The following is a 26,102-nucleotide window of genomic DNA, read 5'->3' as shown; positions in this document are numbered from 1 at the left end:
TCAAATAACATATTTTACTTGTTGCATCACAATTCATTGCACCCAAGTTCTTCGAGTTTGCTCATTACAGTCCTTATGTCTATAATTTTTTCCCATTAATATTTCCCAACTTGATGGTAATCGTTTTCTTCCAAAAGGGCACTAGGAGATTGTAAATTTGTCTATCACAATTAAAATAGCAATAAATTTAGAGCATATTTGAACTCCATTTTTAATCGAGTGTATTTTGGAATAATAAATTGATGAGGAATGTGCGGCAAAAAATAAGAAAAATTTGAATTTGCACGAAATATTATTTTACTAAAAAATATGTGGTTGATAAGAAGAGAGAAAAATAAATTTTAAAAATAATGGGGATCAAATATACTCTTAATAGTTCAACAATATTTTATCTTAATTTCAAAGAATGCAAATGGAGTATTTTGGTAGAAACCATTATAAACAATGAGATATGCTAATTAATTGAAGTTTGATGATAAAAATTTGACAATAATATTTAGAACGTAAATGATAAAATAGAAAAAGCTTGAGGACATTGCATGCAATTCAATTACGTTGCAAATAAATTATTAAAGTATAAATTTAAAAGGAAAAGAGAAATAATTAAAGTCCCAACTAAAGTCGCATGGGTCACCCAATGCGACTATGCTGTTCATTGTTTCCACAATCCGCGGTGGAGTTTCAAGAGCAATATAAAATCAGGTGCGTCACAGCATAGAATCTGCAAGTGCACAGTTTCTCCATCCATTCATTCGTTTGTTTCCAGGCCAGATCTCTTGACTTTTCTTCGGTGTTAAGATTTTCGCACTTGTGAGGAAGGAAAAAGGTAACAATTTCTTCATTTTCCCTACAAATTATTTAAATTTAGAATCCAAGATCTCGAATAAAGTGTTTAAAAATTCCAGGTCTCATCTAATCTGATCTCAGTATTTATTTAACCCACCAATTTTAAAAGGTAATTCAATTGAACAGAGGAAGAAAGGGCAGGAAAATGGCAGGGGGTGCAGCAGGTGGGTTTGTGACGCGGGCATTCGAGTCTATGCTCAAAGAGTGTGCCAACAAAAAATACACTAATCTTCAGTCTGCAATCCAGACTTATATAGGTACACGCCCCAGATCTGTTACTCATATTTTTACATTCATGCACGCAAATGTTTTTTGTAATTTCAAGTTTCTTTTACTACGTTTTCGCCCAGTTAATTTCTCAACGATAACCAAAGGAATTGCTGGTTAAAGTGTTTTTTGTTATCTACTGAAACAAGCATTTTCTCATTAGACTAATTTTTGTTGTTGTCATTAAAAATTACTTTTTCTAGATGTTATTGTGAGCATGATGGATTCAAATGGACCATGGAAGAATTTGTAATGGAACACTCGAGTTAAAATTTGCAATATGATGTTATTTCTTTTCAATGGGTTATGGAACCGATAACATATATTGTCGCCAATTACTAGGCTTTTCTGGTCTAGATGATTATGATATAGCTTTTTTCTAGACGTTATTTTGGGCACAACTGGATTCAAAGGGGCCATAGAAGAATTTGTAATGGAACACTCAAGTTAAAATTTTCAATATGATGTGATTGCTTTTCAATGGGTTATGGAACCGAAAACATATTTGACACCAATTTCTAGGGTTTTGTGATCTAGATGATTATCATATGCTATAGAGTCCTAAGTTCTAGGTAAGTGCCATTCACGTGTCAACCAACTAAGCTTTATGTCAGACCGTGTGCTCTTTATGTCTCAACAAAAATTTATACTTGTTAGCTGGACTAAGAATCTGTGATATTGGAGATGTAACTACTAGGTATGTACTATCTATGTAACCAGTTATATTTGGCAGGCTGACTCCATGCTCTTTATCACCCTTCCTGTTGCATTCTGTAGTTGAATGAAGAAGGCTCATTTTCTTTGCGTTTGGTCTAGCTTGTAATGCTATTTAATCCATTTTCAGTGCAACTTTTTACTTTTATTAATTTTTTTACTTTTAGTTTTATGATGTATGTATTTGTTGAAGTCTGGAGAAGATAGCATTTAGTTACATATGAATGAAGCTCAATCTGGGCACTAATCATTTTCATAGGTTTCCATTCTTCTCATCTGCAATTAGTGTTTTCATATTTTTAACCATTTTTCATTAGAAAGGGCGAAATCATCTTATACAAATTTATTTCTGTTCTAAATGTGAAGTCGGTACTTTTCTAAAGCACCAGAAAAGGATTTTTTTAAAGGGTGATTTTTACTTATTTATAGATATCAGTTTTTTCAAGCTAACACATGCCAAATATCACTTGGAGGTCGTTACTTGGGTTGCATGGAATTGTTGAAGTTTCGAACGAATATTTTAGTTTAGGGACTAAATCTATAGGGTAATTGATGAACCCAAGCTATTCCATTTTAGTATTCAACAATTACGCCACTTATATGGAACTATTTTAGTAAATTGTCACTCTTGGAAGTATAAATCTCGAGGTTCCTTGAAGAAACGGAAATTTATGTTCAGCTTTTATGAATGCTGTGTACTATCTAAAGATATATATTGATTATCTATCATACCAACATGGATTGGGTTGATTGACTGCTTATTGAATGATTCAGTGTGAAAGCAAAAGCCATATACTTCTTACAAAATATGCTACACGTGTGGATTGATTGTACATTGGAACCACATATTTTTTTCCCTAAAAAGCAAAGATACTTGTAAACTCAATACATACTCATATGTGATACGTATCCAAGCTCAGATACTCTCCTATATCCTCCGATACGTACCAGATACATTTTTTTAATTATTTTATATATTTTTGAATTTTTAATTTTTCGATACGTACATGATACATTAGGACATGTGAAGAAGAATATTATGGGTGAGTTTGATTCTATCACTGATCGGTATAATATGGATTCATAGACCTAGTGGCTACTTCATGATTTACATGCTTCTTTGCTTTAGAGCATTGATTTGAAACTTCTTGTGCAACATTTTTCTTCATCTCGTGCTGCAAAAAATGAGTGCGTCTCTTTTGTGGACTCTATGAGAATGAATAAAATTACTCCATATTGAGTTGAAGAATTTATTTTCATTCATGGTAATCTGTGTTTTTTATCAAGAGAAATAGATTTCTATTCAAAAGGAGAATCCAAAATAAGGGACAATGTTGGTGATTCATTTGATACTCTTGAAGGTGTTGGACTTGATGGTGCTAATCTATCGAGCCACACTTGAAGAGTGTTGTTTTTAATGAAAATGACGAAGTTCACGTTGAAGAAAATGAAGTTAGAACAGTTAAGGATTAAGAAAAAATGCTTTATATATTTTATTTTATTCTTATTATTATACTGCATTGAATTGTATACCATGTATCCGTCGTATCCCAATTTTTTTTACAAATCGTATCGACGTAACCCTATCGTATTCAAATTATGTATCTGTATCCGTGCTTCTTAAGGTTTTTCCTGCTTACATCCTATACAACTTTTGGCCTATGCTATCTGCATCTTTTAGCTGTTTTCATTTCTTAAAAAGTCATCTATGGGACTGGAAGCTATTTCCTAGTTTAATAGTGGATTAGATTTAGGGGATTCAGGTGGTGTGCATTATTTATTTATTTATTTTTTTGGGAGGGGGGATGGTAATAATTACGAAAGAGAGGAGCAAGAGATGGCTACTCTTAACCCTGGAAAAATATAGGGTTTCTTTCTTGTAATGTGATTTCTACTTACTAGTTCACACGGTTTGACCTCAACAAATCTAAATATATGGTCCGTTGTGTTCAGCTGCATAAATACTGCTAGAAGAAAGTTTCAAATCAACCTCAATCTCTTCTTTCTCTTATCACTAGACGATTAGGTTGTTAATTCCATAACTAAAATGTATCTGAAAAAGGTATCCTGATTTCATAAATGTGCCAGTGCAGTTCATGCCTGCCAAAACCACATTCTGTGTGTCAGGGAAGGAAACTCTACTATATCTTTCCACGAAATTCACAAGCTTATTCTATGACGAGTGTTTGATTTGATGTTCAGATATTATCTTTCTTCAATATCATGGATTTGTAAACAAAGTTTATTTTATTTTATTTTTATTTTTTGAGTGAGTTGCATCCAATATTACACAGCAGAAAAATATTTCTGAGACCAAACTTCAAAGCAAGTTTAGGAAGTGTTTATAAACTGTTGAAATTATAAATAGTTCAAAATGAGTGGTAGATTATTGGGTAGTAGATGTGGGTTCCTTAACATGTATGGACAATAAGTGGTTTGAGGGATTATAAAGTGTATATAAACTTGAGTGAAACATAGGCTCAATGTTTTATGATATGAGATATAAAAAATGAAATAGAAATAAAAATGGAGAACTGTTGCACTTTCATTCCTTCTGAGGCATGTTGCAGGGTACTAGGTCTCCCAGACACAGGGGAACAATCTGGAGGCTTCCAATTTATGTTTTGCAATCAGACAGATAACAGAGGAAGTTAATTTCAATGCCCAAGAACCTAAGCATATTGACATGTAGATGAGCAACACATTGCAGATCTGAGGATATCGAATTACGATTGGGGGTGGCGGTGGGGTGGCCATGAGTATTTAATACGGGAAACTCGAGATGAGAGAGAGTTGACAAGGAAGAACTCACAGTTAGCTGTCATTGCTTTTAAACAAAGGAAGAAGGGTGTCGAGAAATTGCAATTAAATTTGAGAGTTACCAACAGGATTGAGTGTCCGAAGGTGAAGATTTTTGTAGAATTATTTGAAATTTGCTGAAATGCTAAGGAGTATAAGTTGGAGAGACTTGCTTATGAGGTCTTTGATGAGAAATGCAGATGTTACTGTCAAAGAGACCGATAACTTTGGGCAGTGCTGTATTTAGACAGGACTCACAGACATAGGAGTTCCATGATCTAAAAGGAAGTGCAAGCAAGTGGGAGGAGGAACATATATATAGGAAAGAAAGGGAGCTGTTGGTCACTCCCGAACCCTCGTTTCTTTTGTTCTCTTATTTGGAATGATTTCTTAAAGTTACCAGTCATTTTCATTGAAAACTACTTTTGAATATGGGTATTTGATTATTATTTCTATTGATGCCTATGATGCTCGGACTCGGGTATGGGTATCGGGTACAGGTACGTATCTAAGTGTCAGATTTTTTATTTTTAAAAATGTAGAATAAGGGGACATGTTTAAAAAGAGTCCAAATTTTGGACACGGGTACGTGGGTAGGTACGTCTTTCAAGTTTTAATTTTTTTTATTAATCCAAGATGTCATTTTGAATAAATTAAAATTAATTGTTCATAAATAAAGAAATGAGGATTGAATAATGTGTTAAGATGAATAAAATAAAATTTTAAGGTTTAGTTTTCAATTATGAGAAATTAATTACTGAATGTTATATAAAATTGAAAATGAGGGACTGGATCGTAATTTGGACTTAGTGAAGCACTAAATGAAACCCATTTTCATTTTATACAAATAAATCTCTAGACCACTGATAAAGAGAGGGAAAGAAAAAAGAAAGAAGAAGAAGAAGGGAAACTTAACACCGTCGTCTTTCTCTACCCTCTCGGAGGCGGCATTAGGTTTATAAAGAGCAGAAACGAGAAGTAAAGGAAAAGAAAAGAAAAAAGAAGAAAGAAGAAAAATGAAGAGGAAGAAGCAAAAATGACGAAGTGTCCGGTTGTAACTTGAAGGATCCGACACATATCCCATATCCATTCCTATGTCGTATCGTATTCGACACGGGTACTCCAACCATTTCGAAGAGTCCGAGCATCAGAGATTGATGCTGCCAGGTCTATTTTTTTAATATTTTATTACTGAAACTGTATTCTTTTGGAGGGAAACCTGGAGATTTGGGGTGACTTGGGGGAGGGGAAGTGATATACATGGGAATATTTGTTGTCATTCGTGCTTTACTTGTTCGTTTGCTTTTAAGTGCATTTTGTGTTTGCTTCCTATTTATCAAATTTTCATCAGTGGATTTAATGGAAGTAGTATTTATATGTCTCTACCCGTCCAGACAGTGCAAAGGACGTCAGTCAGCAATCTAATTCTGGTGAATCTAACCAGGCAACATCCTCAGTTGAAGCGACAAGGTGCGTACTGCATATGTAACTTTGTAGTTTTCTAACCTTCTTTCATGCCAAATCTCTGTTCCAGCTATTCCCTGCCCTTTCGTTTTTCAAGCCCATTACTAGTGTCCATGGATCCACTTGTCTCTGATTATTTTCAGTCATATTCATCATTTTTCCATGATAAATGGTAGATGGCGATGCTATGGAAAGTAGTATTAGTTTTGATCTCTACTGTGCAAGTCTTTTTGTCTGCAGTATTCCAGTACTTCTCCTTCGTCTTTTGAAGTTTCAATTTTTGGGAACACGTTTCTTTCAGTAATTTACCTGCAAGTGATGCTGGAGCTGAAAAATCTGCGACGGAATCAGATCAATCTAACAATGCTCCAGCTGCTGCTGAGGAGGTGGAATCTGCTAGCCGGCCTACCGACAGTGGTGGATCTATCACAACAGCCTTAGCTAGTGCGGGGCATACTTTAGGAGGAGCTCAGGCTGAGCTTGTCCTGAATCCACTTCGAATTGCATTTGAGACCAAGAACATCATAGTCATGGAGCTTGCCCTGGATTGCCTTCATGTAGGTTTTTGTTTTGGTCACTGATATTCAGCTTTAAACATTACTTGCAGAAGACATTTTTCAGTTTCTTTTAACATTTGGCATCAGAAAGTTGATATTTTGTAACTCCTCATAGTTTTTTTCTTGTTAATGTGTATTCCTTGTGTGTGTGTGATTGCACCTCCATGAATGTCAAGGATGTTTTACCCATCTAACGAAATGGATAGGGGAAACTGATTTTGCTTCTTAAACCATTAAGTTAGATACATCGCACTTCATGCTCATTAACACAAAATTATGTACTAATACTATACTGGATTTGAATTTTTTAATGATGAAATAACTGCTTGTACTAGGCTAGATGCTCATTTAAAGCACCTTTGAACTTTTATTTGATGGATTTTGAAGATTATGTATCTCATTCTAATCTGCTTAATTTTCGAAAACAGAAACTGATTGGATACAATCACCTTGAGGGTGATCCTGGTCTAGATGGTGCTAAAAATTCGCAACTGTTCACTGATATTCTCAACATGGTCTGCAGCTGTGCAGATAATTCATCACCTGACAGGTATACTGTATACACGCCAGCACATTGGACATTTATACTTTTTCTTTATTTGTTTGGTATTTACTGAATGTAACTCCTGAGGAAATGAAATGCAGCACTACTCTTCAAGTACTGAAGGTGCTTCTTTCTGCTGTAGCATCGACTAAGTTCAGGGGTATGCTTGCTTAATATTCCTTTTTTTTAATAAATATGTTGTCATTACAATTTAGCGAACTTCAAATTGGGAAGAAAGATTATTTTGTTATATTAGATATGTTCTATGAGATCTGTTATTCATGTTTTTATGTTGGTCACTTTTTAAGTTTTCACTCTAATATCATTCTGCTATTTTACTATCAATTGATAGAATGTTTCTTTCTGCGGAATAAGGTTAGAAATTTTTGGATGGGACTAGTTGTGTAAAAAGCCTCAGATATTGCAGAGATTCATGAAGTCAATGAAATTCAGAAAGGAGTGAAATAAAATGCGTACAGAGTCATAATATATGTTGCTCTAGGAAGACCATACTTTTACTGTCGAGATACAAGTACTCTTTTGAAGTTCATAACTAAGAAATTTCGGTAGTCATGGTCACTCCACTAAAATAGAAGTACAGGATAAATATTTTGTAAAACCTGTCAACTTGAAAGACTGAAAACGCCTTTGAAGTAAATATACTCAAAAGTTATGTATTGCACCTCATGCACAAAATGAAAGCTCTACCAGTTGTGGCACGTCATACTTTTAAGATGTGCAGGAAGGTTTAGGCAATCTCTTTATGCCACAAATAGTCTCCTGGTGCCATTATGTTACTTTTTCTCCTTCTCAAGAGCCAAGAGTTTTAAATTTCTTGGCTTTGTATAGCTAGCCATCGCCTATATGTCCTTCAGACTAGCCTATTTTCACCTTTAGTACATCCAGCTTCCCATTGGATTTTGGGTGCTGCACTGGTCCATTCTTGCCACCTGGCAATCTTCTACATGTGACTGTCCACAGATCTTCTACAGAGCAAAATGTAGGTACTTTCCAAAGACATGATTTTGCAAAACTACATATCTGCTAAGTCGTTTCATATGTTGATGGTAAACTAAGCCGATGGATTTTGCAACATGAAAAGGCATCAAGGATATGAAGGAAGCTACATTGACAAGCTTCTTCTTTTCCTCTTCTTCATTATAAAGTTGGTGTTGTGGGATGATGGTTGATTTTTCTTACTTGTGCAGTCAGAACTTCAAATCACTTGGTTTAGGTGTTTCCCAAGTAAACACTTTGCTGGGGTCTCTTCACTTTGTTTAATAGCCACTTCTAAGATTATTTAACCTCCTGACAACAAGTTTCATCCATGTTGGACAGAGGCACTATTGAACGGACCTAAATTTCTCAAATTCAAAAGGTTTAGTTAATTATATGTGCCGTCTTGCCTTGTTCTAATGCAGTTCATGGTGAACCATTGCTTGGAGTCATCAGGGTGTGTTATAATATTGCTCTTAATAGGTAATGGTTCATACGTTGTAAGGTTAAATTGATTTTAACTCCATATAGAGCTAATAGTGTCTGTTTTGGATGTTTAGCAAGAGTCCTATAAACCAAGCAACTTCAAAAGCCATGCTAACTCAGATGCTCAGCATCATATTCAGACGGATGGAAACTGATTCAGTATGTAATAGAAGTTTCATTTCAGAAATCTTTTGTTTCTTACCATTTAGTTGATTGAAACACAGTTCAATGCTCAATAATCACTACCTGGTGATTCAGGTAACTTCCGCTTCAAGTTCTGTTGCATGTAAAGAAGCTACTTCGAAAGATGCGTCAAACACAAAGGTTGATCAAGTGTCATCCAGTGACCAGAACGAGCAAGGAATGAATCTGGGAGATGAACTTCAAAACTTTGTTGGCGGCACTGATATCAAGGTGCTTGGCTACTTCATATCTTTGTTGCCTTTTACCATATGATTATGCACTTTGCTACAGCCGAATAATGCTATTCTAATTACCAAGTGTTTCACGTATTTGTATGTTTTTTGAGTGTCAGAAAATTTTCCATCTGATAACTGAAAATTATGAGACGGAACTCGTTCTTTTACAGGGTTTAGAGGCTGTTCTTGAGAAGGCTTTGCACGAAGATGGTGAAAATGTCACAAGGTATGGATACCATATGAAGATTGAGATTGTTATAATTAGGATTTAGGAAAAGAAATTTATGAATAACCCCCATAACATGATTTATGCACTCCATGTTTCCTCGCAGACATGGAGTGCAGATCTCAAAAGTTGAAGTCCATTCATCATGTTTCTTTCAAATATATGAACTTGAACTGTCTTGTTCTGTACATAAATAATAACCCACTTCTGGGTGCTTATACCTTCAACTTGTGAATTCTCTCAGAGGAAAGGACCTAGGGAGCATGAATATTGGACAACGTGATGCTCTACTTCTTTTCCGCACCCTGTGTAAGGTTTGTATGTAGCATCTTGTTTATATACTATTCTAGATTCTAATTTGTGACTGTTTCGATATAATTTTTTGATATGTTTGTAGATGGGTATGAAGGAAGATAAGGATGAAGTTACTACCAAAACGCGTATTCTCTCCCTGGAGCTTCTGCAGGTTAGTTGTGGGAATATATCTCCAAACTAGCAAGTTTGCATGTTGTTGTTGGATGCTTAAGAATACTCTTTTAATTGGACACTACTTTATTCTAAACTACTCTGTATGTTTCGTACTAAGTTGTTGAATGGAAGTTCACAGCCTAGAGAATGTATATACAAATTTCTGCTTATCAATTGTTGTTCTTATTCGATCCTTTTCTCCCTCCCTGTTCACCATTCTCTTTCCATTTGAAGCCCAGTTTCCTCCCATTTCATATATACTTGCAGGCGGATGAGTTATTGGTTTTTTCCAATTACCTATTGTATTGAACTGTTGGCCGTTTTCCTTTTATTATATGTGGTAGCTGTTCACAAATTACAATCATGTAGTTAAGTAAAACCTGAAAAATCAATTCAGATTTTTATCCTGTGTTTGTTATAATAAGTATTTAAAATAATTGAACCAAGAAAGAGATGTTCAATTTCAAAATCAAGTTTTGGGATTGAAATACGGGTTTGTTGATGAAGTCATTGTATTAGTAAGACGTGTTAGATGAAAGCAATGGTCATGCTTATTCTTAGCATCTGGGAAAAATGTAAACTAAATGGATGTTGAATGTTTTGAAAAGAATGTAGTAATACACGATATTAGTTCTTGTTGTGTGCTCATATTATGCATGCTGAAGACTCATCACACATCATTTACCATGTGGAATTTACAGGGTTTACTGGAAGGTGTTAGTCAATCATTCACGAAGAACTTTCAGTTTGTTGACTCGACAAAAGCTCACCTTTCATATGCATTATTGAGAGCATCAGTTTCTCAATCTTCTAGCATCTTTCAGGTTTAACAGATGTTTTCTCTTTTGGCTCAATTTTATGTTCGCTATTATGAAAATTTGTGCAATTATGTTGACAATAATTTTTATTTTCACTGCAGTATGCAACAGGAATTTTCACAGTGCTTTTGTTGCGGTTTAGAGAATGTCTTAAAGTATGAGAAAACTTCGAAAAGTTTGTGTGATAATTTCTTTATCAGAATTGAAACATTTTTATTTTGTTCTCTAGGCTGTAAACTTATGTTTATTCTTTTCAGGGTGAAATTGGAGTATTCTTTCCTTTGATTGTTCTACGATCTTTGGATGGATCAGATCTTAGCCAAAAAATAAGTGTTCTCCGGTACTGTATTTTGCTCTAAATTTTTTTTTTTTTTTTTTTGATAAGTAATCAAATATTTTATTAAGCAAGGATAATTCAAAGAAAATGTATTAACAATTTAAATAAGGAAAAACATAAAATTTGGACAGCCCGTCTATACGAGTAGTAGCTGCAACATTAAATCAATTATATAATGTCAAATAAAACAATTCCCTAATCTGCTGTGTTATCCGTGTATGATCATCAGAATAGCGACTGTTTTTCTCCTTCCACACACCATACGATGCAGTCTGGCATAAGGTTTCAAACAAGTTTACTGTCCTTATTACGAAACTTTCTCCTCCATGCCTTTTAACACATTTTCCATACGCCGTGGCAACACCCAATCCATGTGTTGAGAAGCTAAAATATCGTTCCACAGCAAACGAGCACCGTCACAATGAAGAAACAAGTGGCCAGGCGTCTCCCTATTTCTCCTATACATAACACCATTTTGTAACATAAAAAATCCCTTATTCAGAGGTTATCTATCGTTAACATCTATCCCCTCACAGCCATCTATAGTAAAAATGCCACCCGAGGAGGCAATTTACATTGTCATACCATCTTTTAGGGGAATGAGTTCTCCATAGGTCCTTATAAGGATTTAAAATAAGTGCCCACTGAGAAAATACTATTCTGTGCCAACCTCCATCTGCTACAATCACCATCTCCTACTCTGATGTGCACCTCGTACAAAAATGTCAAAAGCAGCGCATAATCATCTAGTTTTTTGTGTTGTAAGCCATTCCCAAAAACAATGTTCCAGCTAAGACTTCTGTTATGTGTATTTAAGATATCTTTCACCATGGCAGACGACACCAAAGCAATATGATATAAAGAAGGAAATTCCACCTTTAGCGGTCGATTTCCACACTGACAATCATCTCAGAAACTGATAGTATTACTATTCCCGACAATAAACGTCAATCTCAAAAGTCCCTCCACCTTTGTTGGATATACCGTCACAAACTCACCCCATAAGAACCATGACTCTCGACTGAGCACTATTCCCCTCCATAACAACATATTTTGCCTCTATAATCTCTCTAGAAACTCCCCCTTTCCACTCCGAATCGCCACAACCACTTACCTAGTAAGGCCTAAACAATACAAGGCTCTTCAATTCGAGACCCCTTATCCTTAAGGGAGAAACAAACTATACCCCTAATTAACTAAATGAAGTTTTCTCTCCTCCTTTAACCCTCTCCAAAGAAACTCCCTTTGAATTCTCTCAATCATTTTGCTAGCAGCAGGAATATGAAATGATGAGAAGAAATAAGTATGGAGATTCGATAGGGTGGACTTAATGAGTGTAAGACAGCCTCCCTTTGAGATGTACATGTGCTTCCAACCTGCTAACTTCCTATCCACCCTTTTCGCAATACTGTTCATAATATGTTTACTTTTAAATCGTGCTCCTAAAAGGAGTTCAAGATATGACATAGACAACTGTGCGACCCTAAAACCCAATATAGCCACCAACTTCTCCATGTTATATTTTCCTCTTAAATGGTTTTCATGTTGTAACAAAACCTGTTTATATCTTTAGTTTGAATATTATCTACTGTCGCCATCCCTTAAAAGAAATGAAAGTGTGGTTAATTGTCTTATGACATACAGATTTTTTTACCCTTGGTTAGCCAAAATGTGGTTTGTTGACGTGCTGTTTTTCCCCCTTTTTTGGTGTTCTTTGACGTCATAAAATCTAAAATTGGCAGGATGCTAGAGAAGGTCTGCAAGGATTCTCAGATGCTTGTTGATCTCTTCGTTAACTATGATTGTGATCTTGAAGCACCCAACTTGTTTGAACGCATGGTGTGATTCTTTCTGAACACACTGTTTTTATCTGAGTTCCCTGATATACATCTAACAAGTCATCTTTGTCTGATATCTTAATGTTCAGGTAACCACATTATCGAAAATTGCTCAGGGTACTCAAAGTGTGGATCCAAAGTCTGTTACCGCTTCTCAGATGGGATCAATTAAAGGATCTTCACTTCAGGTATATCCTATCGGCTATATATTATTCATCTGGCAACTGTTGTACTCTTATTTCTCGCAACTTCTTTTCAGCCTGACACTGGTTCAAATTGTTTGATTGACACCTGTTTCTTGATATTAGTGTCTCGTGAGCGTGCTAAAATCACTGGTTGATTGGGAGAACTCTCAGAGAGAATCACAGAAGCAGAATATTGGTGAACAGTGTGTTCAAGAACCTTCAACTACAGAATTGAGTGAATCAAAAATCAGGGAAGATTCCCCAAGTAACTTCGAGAGGTTGAAAGCTCATAAATCCACAATTGAAGCTGCTATCTCTGAGGTATGTGGGTCCTTGAGCATTCTTTTGTTGATATGCCCTACTTTCTTGAAAAACCCAATTTTCTGGCTATTTTCTCTCTCAAATATGTAGGCCCAATGTTTATAAGAGCTCTTTGCTTCATTTTTCAATTATGTAACAGTTCAATCGCCAATCAAGGAAAGGCGTACAATATCTGATGTCCAGTGGGTTGGTGGAAAATACACCAGCTGCAGTTGCTCATTTTCTGAGAAATACTCCCAATTTGGACAAGGTAGACGTTATTTTGGTTTTGCTTCATAAATTCTTTGATTAAAAAAGTTACAATTAACTAATTTAACTTTCTCAGGCAATGATTGGTGATTACTTAGGTCAGCACGAGGAGTTTCCTCTGTCTGTCATGCATGCTTACGTAGATTCCATGAAATTTTCTGGGATGAAGTTTGATGTTGCAATTCGTGAGTTCCTTAAAGGATTCCGACTTCCAGGGGAGGCTCAGAAGATAGATCGTATAATGGAGAAGTTTGCAGAGCGGTAGGCATTTTTGGTTGCTAAACTTGTGTGCATAGGGGTATACTCAAATCTGTTTATGAAGGACCCTCAAGCGGGAAAAGAAAATATGGGAACTCAGATAAGTTGAAGGAGCCTTAAACTGGAAAATGAAAATAAAACCACATATAGAAACATTTAAGACATTGGTGCTGACACTTGATATTTTCTCAAGGTTTAGATGCTGTAAAACCTTGGAATAATTGAAATACTTCTTCTGTCAGGAAGATGTCTGGCAGTGGCATTCCAAGTAGCCGATCTAAAGTGGTTTGAGCCTTGATCAATCTTTTCACCAACTTGAGTGAAATAATAATCATAACAAATCACTTCTGGAAGAAGGATTTGTTGATGCCCTTTAGGGTCGTTCTTATTTAATGTAAATCAAGAGGCCTTTGTGACATATTGGCCAGTATATATAGGTGCTTATTATGCTTTCTCCTCTTTGGAACTCTATCCTGGACACGAACTATACATATTATGATATCATTAACATGGAAAACCATACAAAATATGGTCTGAAAATGATGATGGCATGAAAAAGTAAAAGTACTTCTACACCTCCAAAATGTATAATTAGATGTGCATTATTAAAAAAATTCTATGCAAGCAGCAGGTATTCTGCAAGAACACTAAGTAATAAGATAAGATAAATTTGCCTTAAAATTCAGCAATTACCCAACGAACATAATTTTTCTTGTTCTTTCCCTTCCGCCTTAATAGAACTGTTCATTTTAAGTTAAATTTACTTCTATATAGATGCTAGTTTAAAAGAGAATGTACCTTGCTTATGTTGATGTTAATAATTCAGTTGATTTAATCCTTCCTCATGTTGATGTAAATAATTCCGACTGGAAACAATGTTTTATTTTTTTGGCAGTTATTGTGCAGACAATCCTGGTCTTTTCAAGAATGCAGACACGGCATATATTCTTGCGTATGCTGTTATAATGTTGAATACTGATGCTCATAATCCGATGGTGTGGCCAAAAATGTCCAAAAGTGAATTTGTACGAATCAATGCTAGGGATGATGCTGAAGAATGTGCTCCTCAGGAACTCCTAGAAGAGACCTATGATTCTATCATCAAAGAAGAGATAAAAATGAAAGATGATCCTGCTGGCATTTCTAAAAGTAGTAAGCATAAGCCAGAAGTAGAGGAGAGGAGCCGACTTGTTAGTATTCTTAATTTAGCTCTTCCCAGAAGGAATTCTTCAACTGATTCAAGGTCCGAAAGTGAGGCAATTATTAAGCAAACACAAGCTATTTTTCGGAACCAAGGAGGAAAAAGGGGAGTTTTTTATACTTCGCATCGCATTGAACTTATCCGTCCCATGGTTGAAGCTGTTGGGTGGCCATTGCTTGCTACTTTTGCTGTTACTATGGAGGAAGGAGATAACAAACCAAGAGTAATTCTTTGTATGGAAGGATTCAGAGCAGGTATACACATAACACATATTCTCGGAATGGATACAATGCGTTACGCGTTTTTAACTTCTCTGATCAGGTAAATCTCACTTTCTTTTTCTATATTTTTGCACTGTTGATTGTCTTATAAGTTTTTCCTTATAGTACCTCTCTGATTTTCTCAATGTTTTTGTTTTTTGTTCTATAATGTTGGTGAATTTTGAATGCTTTTTTCCTTAAAAAGTACAAATCACTTTTCATGGGAATTTGGTAACACATTTTTTACTCACCATGGAAAATTTTGTGGAGCATGACAAATACTCTTGTGAAAATGCATTGCAGATTTAATTTCTTACATGCACCAAGGGATATGCGTAGTAAGAATGTAGAAGCACTTCGCACACTGTTGGCTTTAAGTGACACTGACACTGATGCTCTTCAAGACACATGGAATGCAGTCCTGGAATGCATTTCTCGCCTTGAATATATAACATCGTCGCCTGCTGTGTCTGCAACTGTCATGCAAGGATCAAATCAGATATCTAGAGATGCCGTTGTTCAATCTCTGAGAGAGTTGGCTGGAAAACCGTCTGAACAAGTCTTCGTGAATAGTGTCAAATTGCCCAGTGAATCTGTGGTGGAGTTCTTTAATGCTTTATGTGGTGTCTCAGCTGAGGAATTAAAACAGAATCCAGCACGCGTGTTCAGCTTGCAAAAGCTTGTCGAGATCAGCTATTACAATATGGCTCGTATACGCATGGTAATCTCTTCATCTGAAAGAGTTCCTACTCTACCTTAGTTTATTGTAAATGGAATTCTGTTGGGCTTTGACGACGTGGTTAACATATTGGTTTCTGACTCACAGCAGCCTTTAGCAATGTATGTCTTTTAAACTGTGGATACTACTTTCAATTTGGTCATGACCCCTGAGGCTATAAAGTGCTCGTAAGAGTACTTACTGATCTACTTAGAAGAGATATGTTCACATTTCACATTGTTTTGTTTATTAATCGTGTGGCACTTAGTAATAATATTATCTCTACAATATAATACATTTGACAATATTTTCGGGTTTACTTTGTCAAGGGTTTCCTACCACATTGATGTGAACACGTCAAGGGTTTCCTACCACGTTGATGTGAACACTAGCATACAAAATGAAATTTCTGAATTGATCTGTTATCCATCTGTTTTTGAATATTTTTTCAAGTACTCTAAATAAAGACAATCGTTGCAGATCACTTATCAATTGTAACAAATTGCATAGAAAGTTGTTTTAAGTCCTTTTCAAAATGTTTGGCAATGCACTGGCTGCATATGCTGAAAAGTTCCTTTTATCTTTTATATTGACTAGGGACACATTTTATTGGAGTGAGGAAACATGTTACTCAACTATAAATGACTGATCTTAATTATGAGGATGCATACGTGTTGTCACATGTGATACACGATGAATTTTATAAATTTACACGCACATTCAATTCTAATAGATAGCCAAATCTATTTTTTAGGTTTGGGCCAGAATATGGTCTGTCCTGGCGAATCATTTTATCTCCGCTGGGAGTCATCGCGATGAAAAAGTTGCTATGTATGCCATTGATTCTCTACGACAACTTGGTATGAAGTATTTGGAGCGTGCAGAACTTGCGAACTTCACTTTCCAGAACGATATTTTAAAACCATTTGTCATTCTTATGAGAAGCAGTCGAAGTGAATCTGTACGGAGGCTTATAGTGGATTGCATTGTTCAAGTATGTATGTGTGACAATATGTACTTTCAGTTTGTTGATATTTATGTGTTTTTTGTATGTTAATACACTTTGTTAGGGATAACAGATGATAAAATCTAAAGTTGGAAGCATAAAGTCTGGCTGGCGAAGTGTGTTTATGATTTTCACTGCTGCTGCGGATGATGACTTGGAACCAATTGTTGAAAGTGCATTCGAGAATGTAGAACAGGGTCAGAACCAATCTTTTCTGTTTCTTTCTCATGAAGTATGTTTTATATAGTTATGGAAGATTGTTTAAACCTTGACTGACGTGGTAGAGGGTGCAGTTGTCTTGGAACACTTTGATCAGGTTGTTGGAGACTGCTTTATGGATTGTGTCAACTGCCTGATTGGATTTGCCAATAATAAGAGTTCTCACCGGATAAGTTTAAAGGCTATTGCACTCCTCCGAATATGCGAGGATCGTCTTGCGGAGGTTTGTTTCGACTTTTGAGCATTCATTTTTATAACTGATCTTGACTCTTATTCTATGTTTTTTTTTTTTTTTTTTGGTCCATCATTTCCTGTTCTCAGTCTTCTTCTATAGATTGCAACAGTTTGCTCAGAATTAATTAATTTTACTGCAGTGGGTACTCGTTTAAGTAGTATTAAAATGTATGTGGTTGGATGAATAAGAACGAGCTCAAAAGAACGGATTTTTGTGACAACCTCTCGTGGGCATACAAGCAATCACTGTTTTGTTAATTTTTTTCATTTGCAGGGCCTTATACCAGGTGGTGCTCTGAAACCAATTGATACTCACGCGGATGAAACTTGTGATGTCACTGAGCACTATTGGTTCCCGATGCTGGCTGGTCTTTCTGACCTGACTTCGGATCCAAGAGCAGAAGTCAGAAACTGTGCACTTGAGGTTTTGTTTGATTTGCTAAATGAGAGAGGTAGCAAATTCTCCTCATCATTTTGGGAAAATATTTTCCAGCGGGTCCTGTTTCCCATCTTCGATCACGTTAGACATGCTGGAAAAGATAATTTTATCTCTTCTGGTGATGAGTGGCTCCGGGAAAGTAGCGTTCACTCTCTCCAGTTGTTATGCAACCTTTTCAACACTTTTTACAAGGTATCATAAGTGGTTGATCTTGATCATTACTAGTAAACATGTAGCTTCTTTCCTACCAGTTCACTCTTTCTTTCCCCTCTTCACTGCTCCTATTCTCTATGCATTTAGCGAATATTTCAGCTTTTTCTTTCTTGGTTATACAGTCATTTTCTGTTTGTTTGTGTTACTCAGATGTTGGTTCACTGTATTTAACTATATGATATTTTGGTTCATTGAACAAAATGTGCTTATGAATAATGTATTTTTTCTTCCTTCAACTCGCCCTTGAAGAGCTCTCCTTCCTGGTAATATTTTAGTGATAGTAGGTATAACGCATGTTATTCGTCTAACAGTGTTCTTTAGTCAATGTCTCTCACTTCTTGAACTCCTTCAAATATGTTAATATGTATCTGCCTGAGCAGTGGTTGACTTAATGTTTATTTGTTTTCCTTATATAGCCTCTATCCAAATGGACTTCCTGAACTTCCTATTCCTGTACCAAGTATAATACTTGCTTTAGCCTGTCTGAGATCATCTAGTTATGGTGATGTGCTGCTGTAATTATTGCCAAGTTGTCTACTTGCTGTTTTCTCTTGTGATCAATTCATGTAATTTTCAGAACTTCGAAAATCATAATTGCTGAATTTCACTGCTGCATAGATCATGATTCCTGACATTTAAATAATCTTCTGATGATTTATTATTCATTATATATAGGATGTGTGTTTTATGCTGCCTCCACTGCTCAGTTTGCTGTTAGATTGTGCCAAAAAAACAGATCAATCGGTTGTTTCCATATCTTTGGGTGCATTGGTGCATCTTATTGAAGTTGGAGGACATCAGTTTAGCGACAATGACTGGAATACTTTGTTGAATAGCATAAGGTGCATAAGGAGCATATATGCCTTACTATTTTATTTTATAGTATTTTGTATTAACAATGATTTGGTTCACTCTGTCCAGAGATGCTTCATACACAACACAGCCCCTGGAGCTGCTCAATGATTTGGGTTTCGACAATTCAAAGCATCATAAAATATTCGCAAGAGTTTCAGATGCCGCTTTTGGTGTTAATCCTTCATTATCTAGTGGAAGTAACGCATCAGATAATAATCATAATAACATATTTGAAAATGGGGATACAGTGGGAATAATGTCCTCAAATGCCAGTATTAATAACAATTCGCTGGATCATAATCCAGAGATGGGGCTTCGAGCAGATATGGAGGGATCTGAAGGTTAGCAATGGACTTACGCAATCATTGCTTGGATACTTGTATGACATGTTTGATAGGTAGGATTGGACTGTACCAGACAGTATTGTAGAAGAAAAATAAGCGAAAATATTGTTTACTATACTGTCCAGTCCTACCTGGTACCCTGTTCCGGACATGCACTTACAGTAAATTCATTCTATCAAGATTTGAAATAAAAGCGTAAGTTAATGTCTTTCGTAGGCATGCCGTCACCTTCTGGAAGAGCTACAAAACCCACTGATGGTGGAGGCCTACAACGCACTCAAACAATAGGTCAAAAAATTATGGGAAATGTGATGGAAAACATTTTTGTGAGAAGTTTTACCTCAAAACCAAAGTACCATACCCCTGATATTCTGTCACCATCTTCTCCATCCAAGGTTAGCACTTGGTTTTTATTTTGTTGATATGTTTTTTAAGGTTTTGATTGTTCAAATTGTGTCACTGAATCATTTTCCCTTTGCTGTGTTAACTACATTATCAATACATATTCATGAAATCTTTCACATTACTCTTTTGGTCATTGAGAACATTTCTGGGCTTGACTCACAAGTTAAATTTGAAGGAAGATTCCAAACTCCTATTTCTTCACTGTTAAAACAACGCTCTGTTTTGCCCCTACAGAACAAGTCAATAATATAATAATTGATACGTGTGAACTATTGGACTAAAAAGGAAAAGGAAAGCACAAACTGGGGATGTGTTGAACCCTTTGGTGTTAATGTAAAGAAAGAAGACTCGATACAATTTTATCCCTTTTTTCGGAAGGGAGGGACCACAACTCTAATTTACTTCACCTAGCTGTCCAACCAACCCAACAGGTGTGTGTGTGTTAACTTACTAGATTTTTTTGGAGCTGTTGAACTGGTGATTACTATTTGCTCAAAGGAGTCACCATTTATTCACAGGGAAACGGAACTGAAATTGAGTCCAAAGTTCTGTAGCACGGTTGAGAGTAGATATTGAAGTTTGTGAGTGAGCTTATAAATGAGAAATATTAAAAAGCCAGTTCAGTTAATTAATTGAAAATGGGACAAAATTATAGACCTCAAATCTAAGTACTTTGTATAATGGAGGATTGCAGTTAGAAAGTCATAAAAAATTCTAATATTGCTAGGAATTTATACAGACTTGTCTTTGAATGTAGAAACTTGAAAGGGCCGAGACTGCTAAATTTTCTAGTGTTCTGCAATACTTAAGAGGTTCTGTGTAGATAAAATCTCTCAAGTAAATCAATATTTTCTATGAAAGTTTCCAGAGCCCCTACCTAAGAAAAAGATGTACCGTGTGGGTGGTGTGTATAAGTTTTAAAAAAAGCCTGATCTGTTGCTCTCTTTCATTCTCTTGTATTTAAGAGCGATGGTTGCTATTGTTTCTTCATTCTCAAAAGATATTTATTCCAGCGACAGATTGTATCAATACTACATTTTTGCCATTGTATTGATATTAGAAATGCTGCATTAGAGTGCATTGTTTTCTAACTAATTTTTTTCTTTCGAGTTTCATTATTTGAATTCTGGGTTTGATTTTTTTCCCCTTCTCTAGTTACCTGATGCTACAGAACCTGATGCCAGAGAAGAGGAGGAGAGTCCAATGCTGGGAACCATTAGGAGCAAATGCATCACACAGTTATTACTTTTAGGTGCTATTGATAGCATTCAGGTATGAATCAGTTTCTTCTTCAATGTAATCTTCAAATCGATTTCTTTTACGAAAATTTATCTATTAATTACTACACTTGTCTTATCTATTTTATTTTTATCATTTCAGCATTTTAAAATTGATTTTTGCTGGTTATGTCTCTATTTCTGCACAAAATTATGATATGTTTACGTTTATCTCACCCATTTTTCACATCAGCAGTCCCAGTAATCTCAGCATGTTCAGGATATAGTGAAACAAAGTTCTTTCTTTTAACAATATAAATATAAGACTGAATAAAATGCCTCAAAATTGATCTTGGAATGAGAAAATTCTCAATGTAATTGATGTTAAAGTGTACATTATGAGTGCATTTTGCTACCACGCTCAGTTAATACAAGTCTAGATGACAATTTTGTAGTTGATACATTTCTAACTTGCAGAAGAAATACTGGAACAAGTTGAATGCATCACAGAAGATCACCATAATGGACATTTTGTTCTCCGTCTTAGAGTTTGCCTCATCATACAACTCATATACTAACCTCAGAATGCGGATGCACCAAATTCCTGCTGAAAGGTTGGCCAGCATATTTGTAATTTATAATATTTTCTCTTTGATTTTGAGTTTGATACTTCCAAGCCCCATGCCTCTTTTATAATGATTGGGTTTTTGCTTGGCAGACCACCACTAAATCTTCTTCGCCAGGAGTTAGCTGGAACATGCATCTATCTGGATATCTTACACAAGACGACAGCAGCAGTTGATATTGAAAACGAGGAACATGTTAAAGAAGAGAAAATTCAAGGAGTAGCTGAAGAAAAGCTTGTGTCTTTTTGTGAACAGGTTCTAAGGGAGGCATCTGATTTTCAATCTAGCATGGAGGATACCGCTAATATGGATATTCATCGAGTTCTAGAACTACGGTCTCCAATTATTGTCAAGGTGTGAAATATATGAAATGTTACATTTTACCTTTCTGTTCTACACTTTGGTTTCGCATATTGCAGTAGTTCCCTTTTGGTTGCAAGAGGATACCTTTACACTGTTTGCTGACCATCCTCTTTCTGGAAATATAAGGTCATCTGAAGACTATCTGCATTAAGCCAGCTGAGGATTAATCAACTCAATGTTTCATCAGACTAACTAACAATTAGTGATCGATATCAATTTCTCAGAAACTATAAGTGGAGCTCATAAATAATTCATATTTTATTATTTTCCTTTTCTTGTCCTGTTTCATTGGGACCTGTGCATGCACATATTTAATAGAGAAATGAAGCAAATACAAGGGAATGCATGATGCTAGACAAATGCATAGGAGTTTGAAAGAGGAGATGAACAATGTGATTTCAGTTCGTTTTTGGGACATATTTTCTGAAAAATCTAATGGCTGCTTTTGCTCATTCTAGAATTGCATGTTGCTCCTTTGTTGTAAGATGGATGTCAAAAGTTCCAATTGCTAAGTTAAACAAGATATTAAAGATTTGTGATTTGAGAAAAAATAATAATAATAATAATTAGAGGAGGTTTGGTGGGGATTAAAATTAGATTTTTAGTAGATTTTGATAAAAGTTTTTGAAATGTGTGGTTGAAAAGTTGTGAGACCTGTGAAAAATATGGTTAATATTGATTATTTTTTTTTTTTACTTTGACTCCGATTAAAATCCGAGCCAAACAGGGGCTTAGTTTTATTATTGTCAAAAACAGAAGTCAGCCATTCTAGACTTGCATGTTGCTCCTTAGTTGTAAGATGGATGTCAAAAGTTCCAATTGCTTAGTCAAACACGATATTAAAGATTTGTTGATGTGAGAAAAAAATAATTAGTTTCATTGTTGTCAAAAACAGAAGTAAGTGGGTTTTCTGTACAGGCGTGGGAAATTGAATTGAGATTTTGGATGTAGACTGAAGGTGGCAAGTTGTGGAATGAATTTCTAGATAGGAAAATAAAAATAAAGAAATGAAGGTGTTGCAATGTTACATGTTTGATGTCAATATTGTCAGGCTTTACCTTTTCCGTGACTCCATGAAGACTGGAGATTTGAAATTCTTATTTCATGACGTTTTCCACAATCCTAGGAGTAAATTTACCCCCCATTAAATTAAATTTCACTTCTCTCCTATTTTCAATCACACAATCTTCCATAAAATAATATTACATGTAAATCGAAATTTTTTCCTTCTTTTTCAACTACTCATCTTCAAAAAAATACTATTCCGCCCATTTTATTTTAATTTGAAAAAATGGGGCCAAACGGGGGCTTAAATTGGCAGAAATGCAAGTACTTGTTGAAAAATGTAAATGCAATGTGACTGGTTTATTTATGCTTTTCCGCAAACATTTCATACGTTCCTCTTGATATTGTGATTCAAGTTGCAACTTATAATAATATTTCATGGTCTTTCAGGTGCTGAAAGGCATGTGTGATATGAACTCCCAGATATTCCAAAATCACCTCAGAGATTTCTATCCATTTATTACGAAACTCGTCTGCTGCGACCAGGTAAACTTGGCTCCCAGAATGTTTGTATATAACCATTACAATTTATACCCATTGTTATTGAGTATTGACAATTGAGAAACTGAAGATTAAAGAAATTTATCTTTAGTTGGCAAATGAGATTATTTAATGGTCATGTGATGCATCAACATATTAAATGGCCGTCCTATATTTCAGATGGATGTACGTGGAGCGCTTGCAGAGCTTTTTAGTAAGCAATTGAACACATTGTTGGTGGCATAGGGAATTATGAGTGGGATTCACTTGAGTTTACTTCAGAGCTAATCTTTCCTTTGGCGGAGTAAATGGGGATACCTTTCCCGGAAGCATTGCTTACTTTTTTCCTCCATTGGTCGTATAATTCCATTTTGTGACTGTTCTTTATCCTTTTTTCATGGTTAAGCTGTATGAATATCGCTTTAGATTTTGGTGGACGACGTATATGAGATGGAATAGAATTAGCAGCTATCTTGTGGTTCCTGTTTTGGATGCCTAGTGTATTGTGGCATCTCAGTGTAACAAATGGGAGTGGATTTTATTATTGGGTTTGAATTTCGGATAGTGAAGGTTGGATGTATGTGATGTGGTATTTGCCTGAAACAAGAGTATCCATTTTTGAAATATAGTAGTTACAGTACCACTATTAAAATTTTAGTTTCTTTTTCATTTGTTTAATGTTATGGGCTATTTTTTCTGTCGCTGAGAGTTGTTGTATAGTCATCGAGATTTCTGATGCTCGTTAAACCCAACTATGATTGCGTGAATTATTTTTTGATGGGTTGATGGGTTCGGGTCAAATTTTTGAGATTTCAGTCTGCCATAGGAATATCAAACATTGGAGGAATTTGCATATGGTGTTCCACAGAACAGTTGGTGTGAAGATGCCAGGGACAGGGAAGTCATATTGATGGTTAAAATACGCGGAAACTTGTCCATACCCCTTGAAGCAGGATATTTTGCCCCAGAACCCGGTGTTGACCATTGCATTTATATACGAAGCTCTTGATAACGAGTATCTTGATATATCTACGTACTTGGGAAACGAGTGCTTTTCTTCAGAGATTTTGATGTACTATTGTCAAAATTTATTCCTGTATTTGTAATGCTACATTTTCTTAGGAAATTTTGTGGGTTGAAAGTTAGTATGGAACAGTCAAGTTTGTTAGCAGAAGAATTACCTGGGCTTATGGAATAGGAAATTTGCACCACTAGTCCTCAATCTATTACTTGGATAGTAAGTTGGTTCCTAACATATAAAATAAGGAATTCTGATAAACATTTCCTTATTTAAGTTAAAATCTTCGTTAATAGAAAGATGTTTAGTTTTAAGTTATTAAACTAAATTTAGCTCATGTTTAAACTCAATTTTTTTCTAAAATCATTTTTATTCAAATTTAATTTAATAGTTTATTTTTTGAATTCTTGACGGTATCGAACTAGAATAACATGTTCTTCTTGAATATCTTGTTTCAACGTCAAATGAGAAATTTTATTCTTCTAAGTGTGAAAAATACAGTAAAAATAAATAAATTTTTGTTCTGTCGTGCATTGCTTTGGTCTTTGGTTTGATGGTTGTACGTTCTAAAAATTTGGTACATCTGTTTTGTTTCCCATTCCAAGATTTGTCACTAAAAGAAGGATAATGATAACTCCCATCATTAACTATTTCATTTATGAATTTCATAGTAATAAAAATACATGAACAGTTGATCAGATCTAGTACGGATCATACATGGACGATAATTAGATTCGGCGGCTCCCCAGGAGATACTCATCTAAGATCCCTATGGAAGCAGATCAAGTTGGATCAAATAATTTTACGAGTTAACTCAATTTTTCCTTTTTTTTTTAAACCACACATTCTTCAAAAAATAAAAATTACATAATCTATTTTCAAAAAAAAAAAAAAAAAATTTCAAAAAAACCCTTAATTCTTCAAGGTTACCTATGCTAAATTTTAATTGTAATGACGTCCCTTAATTTTTCCTCATTTTATATTTATGTTCTCAAATATTCTCAACCTTTTTTTTTTTTTTTTTTTCATTGTATTTCATCTTTAATCTTCAATTAATTAGCATATCATGTCTATGATGATGATTTCTATCCAATTATTTCATTAGTGTGGAAAATTATTTTATCAAAGTTTTGTATTTATTATTTATTTGTTTATTTAAGACTCATATGAGCCCCATCAAATTGAAAAATTGTATTTTGAAATAGTAGATTGATGGAGAATGTATAGTGAAAAAAATAAGGAAAAATTCTGAATTTACGTGTAATATTATTTTATTGAAAAATGCGAGTTGAAAAGAAGAGACAAAAATATATTTTGAGAAAAATGAGAATAAAAAAATCCTTAAAAATATATTTGACAAATAAGTATTTCCATCCCTCTTAAAAAAATTTTTGACCGTCGTCATGGACAAGAATTGGTCCTCGACAAATTATTCGGTTTAGAAAATATAATTTGAAGACATAAATACAAAAAATAAAAAATAAAATCGGGAAGATTTTTAATCCCATGTTTGATAGTCATTAAAACAATTTCATTTTCAACCACACATTATTATAATAAAGTATTATGTATGTATATACCCTTTTTTCTTTTTATATATATATATATATATATATATATATATATATATATTTTTTTTCAATTACG

At 34.9% G+C, this 26,102-nt stretch overlaps 1 protein-coding gene across 3 annotated transcripts; it reads left to right on the top strand.

Annotated features, from left to right (window-relative positions):
- Nucleotides 1–698: 698 nt before the first annotated feature.
- Nucleotides 699–24,104, top strand: LOC111405424 (brefeldin A-inhibited guanine nucleotide-exchange protein 5). Of its 3 annotated transcripts, none has more exons than XM_023034289.1 (34): nucleotides 699–826; nucleotides 956–1,103; nucleotides 6,021–6,096; nucleotides 6,392–6,647; nucleotides 7,076–7,197; nucleotides 7,293–7,351; nucleotides 8,613–8,670; nucleotides 8,748–8,832; nucleotides 8,932–9,087; nucleotides 9,263–9,318; nucleotides 9,563–9,632; nucleotides 9,716–9,784; nucleotides 10,488–10,610; nucleotides 10,706–10,759; nucleotides 10,862–10,944; nucleotides 12,684–12,780; nucleotides 12,869–12,967; nucleotides 13,088–13,285; nucleotides 13,425–13,535; nucleotides 13,611–13,795; nucleotides 14,688–15,314; nucleotides 15,557–15,974; nucleotides 16,726–16,965; nucleotides 17,051–17,174; nucleotides 17,271–17,419; nucleotides 17,705–18,061; nucleotides 18,758–18,924; nucleotides 19,004–19,278; nucleotides 19,498–19,676; nucleotides 20,842–20,958; nucleotides 21,381–21,517; nucleotides 21,622–21,883; nucleotides 23,348–23,443; nucleotides 23,618–24,104. In XM_023034289.1, exons 2-34 carry the CDS (start codon nucleotides 992–994, stop codon nucleotides 23,681–23,683), a joined length of 5,283 nt encoding a protein of 1,760 aa, XP_022890057.1. In that variant the 5' UTR covers nucleotides 699–826; nucleotides 956–991; the 3' UTR covers nucleotides 23,684–24,104. The 3 variants fall into 3 exon arrangements, with proteins under 3 accessions (XP_022890057.1, XP_022890059.1, XP_022890058.1); XM_023034291.1 differs by having other exon boundaries at nucleotides 712–826; nucleotides 973–1,103; XM_023034290.1 differs by having other exon boundaries at nucleotides 712–826; nucleotides 906–1,103.
- Nucleotides 24,105–26,102: the final 1,998 nt, after the last annotated feature.

This window comes from Olea europaea, chromosome 12, assembly GCF_002742605.1.
Source record: "Olea europaea var. sylvestris chromosome 12, O_europaea_v1, whole genome shotgun sequence".
NCBI classification, from domain to species: Eukaryota; Viridiplantae; Streptophyta; class Magnoliopsida; order Lamiales; family Oleaceae; genus Olea; species Olea europaea.
This window is presented reverse-complemented; position numbering and strand designations above follow the sequence as displayed.

Coding starts and splice junctions, on each gene's coding strand:
- LOC111405424 (XM_023034289.1), top strand. CDS start 992: ATGGCAGGGGGTGCAGCAGGTGGGTTTGTGACGCGGGCATTCGAGTCT. Junction 8,671..8,747: donor TATAATATTGCTCTTAATAG/GTAATGGTTCAT, acceptor TTGGATGTTTAG/CAAGAGTCCTATAAACCAAG. Junction 9,088..9,262: donor TTGGCGGCACTGATATCAAG/GTGCTTGGCTAC, acceptor GTTCTTTTACAG/GGTTTAGAGGCTGTTCTTGA.